General features: G+C 41.2%; 1 protein-coding gene across 1 annotated transcript; it reads right to left on the bottom strand.

Annotated features, from left to right (window-relative positions):
• Positions 1-4,106: 4,106 nt before the first annotated feature.
• prdm13 (PR domain containing 13) lies at positions 4,107-9,527 on the bottom strand. Its single transcript, XM_010780849.1, has 4 exons — positions 9,360-9,527; positions 7,828-7,959; positions 7,589-7,709; positions 4,107-5,596 (listed from the first exon to the last, which is right to left on the bottom strand). Exons 1-4 carry the CDS (start codon positions 9,525-9,527, stop codon positions 4,107-4,109), a joined length of 1,911 nt encoding a protein of 636 aa, XP_010779151.1.
• Positions 9,528-10,861: the final 1,334 nt, after the last annotated feature.

The following is a 10,861-nucleotide window of genomic DNA, read 5'->3' as shown; positions in this document are numbered from 1 at the left end:
CAAATATAAAAGTCAGCCGAATTAGTATTGATACTGCAAGGAGACGTATTGTGTGAAGAGAAATTGAAGATGTTGTTTAATTGCTGATATATTTATGATCCACGTCACATATTCAGTTTCGGCGGCAGTTCTTCCAGTTTGTCCAAAGTTCTTCTAATCTTCTAATTCTTCTAATACTGCCGCCCAAAATCCCCGGCCGGAAGTCCCCCGGAGTTAGGGACTGGCTAAGGGACTACTGAAGCCTTCCGAGTAAACGGCCAGAACGCCGACACCTCCTCATCTCCACCGCTCCCATGTTTTATTTTGTGTTGTCATAAGTTAGTCTCTCTGCGTTTCTGCGCTGGGCTAATGCTAATGCTAATAATGCAATGCGAGGATAATAAAATGGCAGCTTCACAAACGTTTTTGGGAGTTTGACGGGGCGTGGTTTGCATTCCGTCCAGCCAATCAGACACAGGAACCTTTTTCTCCCACGAAAGTCCCTGCTCTCTAGCAGGGACTAAAAAGGGGGTAAAAAAGGTTCTCTAGAACTAATTTAGTTCCCGGGACTTTTTGGTGTGAACGCAACTAAATCGTAGTTCTCAGGAACCTTTGTGGGAAAAGTACTTGGTGTGAACCTATGGTTTGATGGTTCTTATAGCTCTCTCTTTATACCTGCATAAGGAGGATCCACAGCCCTTCAATCCCTACAAACGTTTGGTATCAATAAAGTCATAGTGTGTACTCTTCAAGGTTCTTTAGCTTTTTTACCCTTCTAGTTTTGTAATACAGACAGGAGCAAAATAATAAACTGCTGTGAACGAGAGGAAAACGTTTAGCAGATACCTTAAATAAAAAAGGTCACATTATGAAAGTGTATGTATGGCTTTATTAAGAAATGTGTCAGCTGTCTATGTTTCCAACGAGAATCTGAAGCTATCATTTAGTGTATGCTCTCGCCAATGCCACACAAAACGTGGTCATTGTGTTTTTCCTAATAAAAAACAAATTATTATTTTATTATTTTAGGTTTGGTTTTTTTAAGATCTTTGTACAAATGGGATATACTTGGTATTTATTGATTAGTTCATTAAATATATTTAGTTTTTTGGTTTAAATGTCATGTGCTGTTTGATGGCCATGGTTGTAAGATCATTTAAATTGCTCTTGTAAGAAATCAGGCCATACTTTTTAAATCAAGCACTCAGGTGCTAAGCTCCGGGTTCCCTTGTAACTATGTTTTTGAGATGTAGAGATCACACTCATGTACAGGGGTGTCTTAAAGAAAACTTCTGAGATGGTAAGGTTTGGATTGTGGGGGGGGCAAGTCTTGCAAGAGTTTTGGCCACATTTTCGCAATTTGTCGGTTACTTTCTAGACACGGCCCTCATACAGCCACAACTACATGCACAGACACATACACACTCACCCACGCACACTCAGGAGGTGATCCAGATACAGCTACATCAGAAGTGTCCAATATTGCTTTGCTTGTGGAGGGTTTTTTTTCGTGATCAGTTTCTACAAAGATTTGGGTATTCTGTACTTATCGGATTTGATAGTGTGCTAGCGTTTTTATTTTCATATATTTTGCACTTTAAAACAGGATGTGACAAATGCATTTAACATAAAAAGAGACCTTGTTCTGTAAGTATTATTTGTTATAACAGGCTGCATTGGATTACTCTTCATCCCATGTTGCAAGCACATTATGGCTTTCCCTGAAAGAAATCAGTGCACAGTCTCTTCATTGTTTAATGGGAGTTTACTGTACCTCAATAAATAATGCATCAGTTTAAGTTGTCATATATGAAAACACGTATAGAAAGTGGGATTTGTAAGATACTGCCACATGCTTGACCCATACATCATGAAAACCACACACAAAGGTGACTTTATGTGAGTGCCAAAACAACATGAATTTAGCAATCTCAGAAGAAATTGCAAAATTCTTTAAAATGTTTACAAATGGATTAAATAAACCACATCAAGGGCACAACTATCTTTGCTGCAATATACAACTTGTACACAGGAGACGGTCATTCACCAATTCAAGTATTTTATTTGCTGTGTCTGTTATTGAGGGATCTCCGCTGCAGCAGTTCTCTCCTGTGAAGTGAAAGATGTTTGACAGGTCAGTGGAGTAGAGGTGTTCGGGAGCAGCCGCTGACATGACAGGGAACCAAATCTGAGAGTCCAAACCATGCAGGAGAGGCACATTTCATTTCAAACTGATGCCTTGATAATTCAATAATAATTAAGATTAGTTATGTTTTGGTTGAAACATGGACAGTGAAAAAATCAGAGGTGGAATGAAACTAAGTACATTTACTCAAGTACTGTATTTTTAGCAAACATTTGTGGTTATATATATTCAAGTCTGTTGCCACTTTATTCTTCTCCTCCACATTAATAAAAAACAATAATTGTATTGAATGTAATGTATTTATAAAGATTTAACTAACAGCATATAAATGGCAAAAAAATAGCTTTACTTTTAATCGCAAAACTGCTTGTTGATGAGATAATAAGATAATTATGGGTTAAGTTTTTATTTATTACAAAATAATTCTGCACTTTTTTTTTTTACATTTTACATTTCATACTTTTGATTAACCTTTGCTAATACAATCAACATTTCAATGCAGGCTTTTGTGGCAGAATACTTTCACATTGCGCAATTGTTACTTGTATTTAGGGTAATTAAAGCATCCGAACATGCCTTTCAAATTATCATGTATAATATATTATATCAAATATTCATTCAAATGTAGGAAAGGTAAAGAAGAATTACCGTTTGACTTGATTAAAACAGGCCCGACTGGGTAAGCTTTGATGCAGATGTATTGGATGCAGACGAACAAATATATATAAATACAATCTGAATATCTTTCTGTTCAACTGCAACACCTTTATACTGAGTGTCACACAAAACATCCAATTAAAGAAAGTATAAATATATGGCAATCATGGACTCACGGACAATTAAGAAAACCTCAAACACGTTTTTTAATATTTTTAAATTAAATTTATTCAAAAACCAACAACTTAACGGACAGGAGAAAAATATTGTGCTCATAGACAATATCACTTGTAAACAAACGTGTACAACACTTCTCCACTGAAATGTGAAATATATAACTGCAATCCATACAATTTCCTTTCTCTAGAAATAATTCCTTAAATAAAACTGGGCTGCTGCTGCTTCTCTCAGAGCAGCGTGCCTCGGCAAGAAAGTGCAAATTTAAGTACAGTGTGTTATTAATGAGGCTGCAGGGATCCGTTAGTAAAGCCATGATCATAAACTGGATTATATGAATCAATATGCATCGGTTTTGTTGAACTGAAATGTCCATTGCTGTTTTTAAAGTGCAACTGACAGTTTAGAGGGGGATGTGGGAATGATTTGTAATGGTACAAAAATAAAAAATAATCATATTTGTGCAGCGCATTCGTGAATATCCAGGGTGATGGAATGTAGTGCTTGTTTTTATTTTTGGATTAGGTCTTTCGATAAGTTAACCCATATGTCCTTTCTCAAGGGGCGACAAAAAACAAAAATATTCTTTTTTTTGCACAAATAAAAATGATATCAGTTAAGTCATTTAGTCTCATATTCAGCCTTGATTTGTCTATTTTCTTAAAGCAACTGACACTGTCTAATGTCGGATCTTTCTTCTTGTTTAGTGTGGTGTTTCTTTAGAATTGTTAGCATTTTTTCAACGCAGCAAAAGACATTTAACCAACTGCATGGAGAAAAATTAAAGCAAAATATATTATAGTCATTTGAAACAAACGAAAATGTCTGCAGCCCCACCCCACTGTGTTTTACGCATGGTTAAGAAAGCGTGCCAGAACCCAAGGCCACAGGTTATTTGGCACAAAGAAAACATGTTGCATTGTCCAAGAGATAGACAAAGAAAATGTTACCTGCCCCAAATCTGTGACTAACAAATAAATATGTATTTTTTCTCTCGAATATGTCATGATGAAACACCAAACAGAAAGTCAAAGATTAGAAGACTTAGGCCTTTGTGTAAAAAAAAATCTAGATTCAGCACAAGACTAAATGACACTGTGTACATAATTTAAAGTCACTGATCAGTGTCTCTGGCCCTGAACGCATCTCAGTCAGTGTTTTTGCTCGACTCTTCCTGGTCGCTCTGGTCGTCGGTGAAGCACACGTCCACGTCGCTGTCATTGTCGCTCTTTTGCTCTGCGTCCTCGAACAGGCCTCCCGGTTTGTCCTCCAGTTTCTTCACGGTCTGCCCGGGGTGTCTGGACTTCACGTGCCTCTCCAAGTCGCGTCTGCGCACCAGCACCTTGCCGCAAAATTCGCACCTGTACGGCGTGTTTCCCTCTGCGTGCAGCCGGATGTGCTTGTTCAGGTTGCTTGGGTCTCCGAAGGGCCTGAAGCACACTTTGCACTTAAGCGGCTTGTAACCTGTGTGAGTCCTCATGTGGATTTTCAGGCCGTATTTCCTGGAGTACAGCTTGCCGCAGTACAGACACAGGTGTCCCTTTTTCGGCTTACCTGACCCGGCGTTGCTCGCGGTTCCGGGCATTGAGTCCAGCCTCGTCCGGTTCTTATCCGCCGCGATTTCAGACAGCTGTTGCGTGTGCATGGCGATCTCCCGGTCGATGTTTGCGATTGAGCCCAGGTCGTGGTTCAGTGAGGGTGCACCGAAGTAGGACATGGACTCCGGGTACTTGAGGAGGTTGCTGAAGTGGAATTTGAGAGGATAGTATGGCGAGCTGTACAGAAGCTCTCCGTTATACACAGTGAGGGGCATTAGGGGGATGTTGCAGTCTCCACCGTATGTCTTGACCCCATCAAAGTGAGGGAGAGAGAACCTCTCAAAATGCAGTCCAGGGGGCATCTGGGGGTAGCGGGAAGGGGACAGGCCGGGGTGCATACGGCTCTCTACGTGCTTAAAAGCTGACGTCTCCTCTACGTGAGGCAGCAGCGGGAAACCCCGGATGGCGTTTGTGCATGGCACCATTTGAGATGAGGAGTCCATGATTGCAGGTGTGCACTTGGGAGGGTGGCTGCCTCCTCCGTTTAGAGTATCGCCAACATTGCGGATCGGTTTCATGTTTCCAATGAGCTTGCCGAACCCCAGGCTGCTCAGCTTCGCGTTTGCTTCCTCTCTGGATGCGTCCGCGCCCGGGACTTTGGAGACTCCGGTGGGTTTGAAGGCAGAGCGCACACCCGGGTGGAAGCCCATGCTGCTCAACATTGAGGATGTGGCTCCGAGACCAAGGATGTGTCCTTGGTTTCTGGCTGAGGTAACGCTCATGTCGAGGGCTCTGTCCTGCTCCTCTGTGCTACTTTTCTTCGACTGTCCAACTTTTTGCAGAAACGGCGATGAGGACACAGCCCGCCTGCCAGAGTCTGAGATTGAGGAGTTACTTTGGCCGCTCCTCGGGGAGGTGGAAGTGTTGGGGATGTCTCCAGACTTTGGTGACCTGGTGAAGGTCTCCGTGCCTCTGGCCTGCTCGCTGCTCAAAAAGCCCCGCCCGTTACTCAGGGCACAGTGGAAGTGGACGTGGGCCTTGAGTGTGTTGGGGTACTTGAAGATTCGCCAGCAGTACCAGCAGATGTAACGCTCCTCACCTGAAGAGACAGAGAGAGAACATGACATTAATTATCAGCTGGACAAGGATCATTAAGTCACACAACACAGCGTGAAGACAGATAATTCCCTGCCAAATTACAAAATATTCCCGTGCGTAAAAGGGCATGTCCGTGCGTAAAATGAGCATAACAGGTTTTGAAACCTGTGGAGAAATACCTGTAAACTGCTACACAGACAAATGCCCCCTCCCCTCTTCCCCTCACAGCACACGAACATATATTTAACAGGGGTTGTGATAAAATGTAAAAACTAATATTTGAGATAAATGGGCCTCGAGATTAAATGAATAGATTGTCACAATTAAGCTATGTAAAAAAAAACATAAATGTTTCCTTAAAAATACATGGCCTTTTTCAAAAGAAGCATTTTCTGTTAATGTAAGGATAATGGATATGATCCGGTTTCTAAGATCCGGTGCCAAATGGTTATAGACACAGGAGGCCGTTTAAGTGAGTCGAGCACTCTGAGGTTAATATAGATGTAGTGATTTTGTAATCCTCATGCAGGTCATTGTTTATGGCTGCCATCAAAAGAGCAAACGCCCTGCCCAATCTGGCGCTCAGAACCCATGCATTGAATGCGGGACTTTCTCTCTCTGTGCGCTTTCCCGTGGAAGTGACAGCAGCTGTTGCTTGAAATCGCAAGTCTCCAGAAACAATGGCGACGGCCCATCTGTTGACGCCTAATAATGGGAGAGAGCGTATGTCCAGGAGAGCACACGGTGATGGGCCGGAGAATCAAGGCAATATACACCCCATATAAAAGTTAGTATTCATTAGGGCACAATACCTTGACGCACCCACCTAATTTGCCGTGAAGCACTTGTTTTTGAGTTTATTTGCTTTTGAATACATGAATATTAATGACGCGATGACATTTGTTAACCTCCGTCTCGCAACTGAATCAACAGCCTCTTCTTTTTCCAGGGACGCCCAGACTCGTTAGTTTGTGATTTTAATTGCTTTTTTATTGGGTTTAAGCACCGTAATTACTTTATCACTATTATTATTATTTTTATCTCGACGTACATTTGATATAATTTGAAGCTTCGACGTTTCACTTTTACAGTAATTCAAGTAGTTAAGAGGACCTTCCGGGTCAACACGAAACGTATAATCAAAAATCATCTTCACTTAATGGAATCCCAGCAAAGTGTCTGTTGTTTATAATCTTTTTTAACCGGATTAGTTCCTGTTCAGCTGGTGTTTTGCCAAGATTAACGAATAAACCCCAAGCGCAACCGCCAAACTATCATTACCAGCCCAAACAAGGATCAAAATTCCTAACTATTTTGAAAGCAGTTGATCAGTGTTAATTTAAAGCTGCGTATGCGTTAATTATGCTTTATTCCCTGTATTGTATAATATTATTGCAATTGGATTATTTTTGCCACACAATATTGAAGGCTCACCGCATATGATTAAAAGCTATCACTATCCGATCAGATCCTAGGCCTTAACCAATATTTGCATTCCTTTATTCAAACGAATTGTATATGTTTTCACCAAAAGGCAATTTTCCAATTGATTTAATATTATTTTAATGGTAAGAAGCCGTTGTGGGTTTTCTTTATTCTACGATAAACAAATAAATTAACAACAACAAATAGTCTGCCTGAGGAAAAGACAACATTCAATCGATTTCCATCTCTGTGCGATAACGGACAGACATTATTGGTATTGGCAGTCATTTAGCTGTGCAGTGATGCCCCCCTCCACATGTCGATGTTGTGTCAGACCTCTGTGAAGTCATGCCCACACGTTGAAGGATAAGCGATACAAAAACATTTAGGCTACCTAAAAGTTTCTGTGATATTTGGAATCATTATTATTGCATCTTAAATCCCCAGTGCTGCCATTCAGTTACCCCCCTGACCTATAAATCAGAGCTAGGATCATGTTTTCCTTAAATTCCTATTATTTAAATCCCAGACTATAGCCCCCTCCCAGGTCATTAGCATTCTGATTTACCTTTTTCGTCGTGCGTTGGAGTAGCAGTGGTCGGGATGTCGTACCACTGTGCCAGAGCGTTGGAGTACCAAACACTGAGCTCCTCTCCTGAAGGGATTTCTCTCAGCACGCGGTAAAAGATCTACAAACAGAAAGTGGGAAGAGGAGAGGGAGTTAACGGAAGTGTCCAAAAGGTGAGGGAGGGAGGGGGGAATCCGGTATTGTCATTAAAGTGTGATGACAATTTAGATAGTATTTACCTGTCCGCCAGGTAAATCTGAAACCGCCTCCAGGTTCTGCTCTTGGCTGTTCCTGGCTGCACGGATCAGTCCGATCCAGTCTGGCACAGGACAGCCTGATTCATCCACGAACTCCCCGCGAACCAAGCGAACCTAAGCCATAAAAACAAAACGGTAAATACACAGTTCGATAGGAGAATATGAACACCGAGGCCCTTTCAAATGTCCCCTCGAAGACAAACTGACACAACTTAAAATGAATACATAAAACTACAGCATTTAAAACAAATGTTCCCTTTTGATTTTTTGGCAGGTTTTTATTTCCCATTATCATTCCCCGTTTTTTCTTTATTTTGTTATTTCATAGTTAATTTAAACGAATTTTTTCACCAGCTCTTCTGCTATATTACCTGAAGGACTGCGGCCACGCATGACCACAACGTCCTTTAATGCGTCTTTATCCGCTCTGCTGATAATTTACTAAAGAGAATGACACTCGGGCCTAATTGAGTTGATATGGGAAACGAATTTGAGGAGTGTCAGAGCGTTTCTAAACTGTTCAAGGACATTAAAGATCGAAGCGTGACATTTAACACAGAGATTGCACCTGATGATCGCCGGCAGCCCGGGGCCACGCATTTAGACGCATCAATCACAAGCACTGACAGCTGCAACAATAACTGGGTGGGTTATGGATGCACTTATAGCCGCAGATTGTTTACCCATATTGTGTAAAAATTAATAATTGACTTATTTATTTGTAATGTTGTTCTTTTACATTTAAAGTGTCTTTAGATTTGTATTTTCTCATTCTTTGATCATCTGCACTTGAAAACCACTTATTTACCACCTCGGCAATGGTTCACAGAATTATCACAGTCCAATAACATGTAAGCTATGCATTGTTTTATTTGTATTATTGTATCTGTTATTAATAACCATTTGTCGTACCCCCGGGCTATGGCCCCGGCCTCAGTGCCATCTTTCTGTGGCCGGATTCCATTAAAATTAAACGGCTCATCGGGATAACAGGCCCGCCAGGCGGTGAAATGTGAGGCGGCTTAGGCCTTAGTCCCACACAGCAGACCCGGGTCGCCCATTAGGCCGGTTAAGTAGAAGCACAGACTGACAAGTCGGCCACTAATGGGGTTCAATTATTTTCAAACTGACAGGCCAAACCAATTAATAAGCGAAGGCCCGATGGAGTTTGACAGTGCAGCTTAAAAACCCAAATCGTTTTAACATAAAATGTTTTTTTTATTAAGGAGGTTATTTGTTGTAATCGGTGGTACATTTTGTAGGAATAAAATGGTAAAAATGCTTGAAAAAAAGTTTTTGATGCAATGTTCAACTAAATAAATTCGTAAAAAATAAATAAAAAGTGTATTTAAAAATATCGCATCCATTCAAAGCTATCCAATGCACCAGAATCATTTCAAAACATTAAAAAGTAAGACGCATTCTTTTAGCTAGAAACATGAAATTCAACATAAACCCAATTTAAGAATAAACGTGACCTTTTAAAAGAAAAAATAACAGTTTTTCAATCTCACCTTCTTCTTAGGTCCAACTTCCTTGCGATCTGAAACGTACTTCCCGAGTTTGAAGATACCCGGTACCGGTCCTATCCGGAGCCCGGCCGGGATACTGCAGTCCGCAAACACACTGACGGTGGTGGGCGCCCGGGTGGCTTGCATGGCGTGGGGTGAGATCAGAACCATGAAGACTGATGGAGACCGATTGAGAGAGTGCAGGAAAGGAGGAAGAGGAGGACGAAGAGAGGCTGAGGACCGGCCGATATCCGCCCTCAAAGTGACGCGGTGCGTTATGCTCTCCGGCTTTTCTAGTGATGGTGAAGGCAAGGTAGCCCCCCCCCCCCCCCCCCTTTGCCCCTCCACCCCTCTCCAGCTCAGGAAATGCCTATAAGGTAGTTAAAAGGGGGAGATGAGGGAGTTTGCAGCAGCAGCGTGTGTGTGTGTGGGTGAGTGTGAGAGAGTTGGGCTCCCCAGCAGCTGTGAGGAGAGGGAAAACGGGCCTGCCTGGTCACATGGAGACTTTCCCTCCGCATAATGAATTGCTCCAAAACGGTCAAGAGACACAAAGAGCCAGGCGACCTTCCCATCCCCAAAATCCAATTTGTCAAGGGCAGAGAAAAGAGGGAGCAGAATCAAAGGTCCAGAGCGACCATTAATCCTCAGCATGTGGCTTTGTGGCGCAGACAGTTCCGATATTTTAACTGACAAATCCACTGTATAATTTCTCCATAAATCCTCATCCTTTTCCATTCTTCCCTTTCAAACCAGGTTTTGGAAATCAGAGGCTACTTTAAATCTACTTGGCTGGCATTCTTCGGGGTTTATATACTTCAAAGCGCTTTATTCTGCCTCCTCCTTTGTGTGCGCACTTTAACAAAAGAGCAGGAAAGTTTAGAGGACTTGTTAACTTCTATTGACTCTCGGCGTGTGCCGGGTTGAGATCAGGCAGGTACTAAAAAGGAACCAGCAGAAGGAAGAGAGAAAAAAACAACTAGAGAGTAACCAGCATCTTCCCACACCACACACACACTTGTGGTTTTCTTGTCTTCCTTATTCAACACGTACATTCTGCGGGATTAATGTGATATGTTATATATTTGAGCATTATTTAACCCTTTATATTGTAGCTCAGTTTAGACATCTGTTAAGGGAATAAATATTAAGGGTAACTGATAAATAATTATTTCCTATATATAGTTCCTATATAAAACACATTAGAGAAAAATCTGAAATGTGTAGAACAACATATTTAAATACATAGTTGCATATGATAATTTACTTTAAATCCATGTTAAAGTCCCAAAGTCACTATGAATATGATTTCAATTATTAAATTGATTTATCTTTCAAAACAAGAAAACGTGTCCTTTGAAAACCAAGTAGCCATCTCCAAAGCTTTGCTAAAAACGTGTCCCCTGCATTCAGCATGTGACAATGCTTTTATAAAAAATGTATGCAATTTACAGTTTGATATTTTCTAATCTTTATTTTGAATATTTTAAAATGCAAAATGTGGAAAA

Source organism: Notothenia coriiceps, unplaced genomic scaffold (assembly GCF_000735185.1).
Source record: "Notothenia coriiceps isolate Sejong01 unplaced genomic scaffold, NC01 NC01_scaffold00022209, whole genome shotgun sequence".
NCBI lineage: Eukaryota > Metazoa > Chordata > Actinopteri > Perciformes > Nototheniidae > Notothenia > Notothenia coriiceps.
The sequence above is the reverse complement of the archived record's forward strand: the minus strand, read 5'-3'. Positions and strand labels throughout refer to the sequence as shown.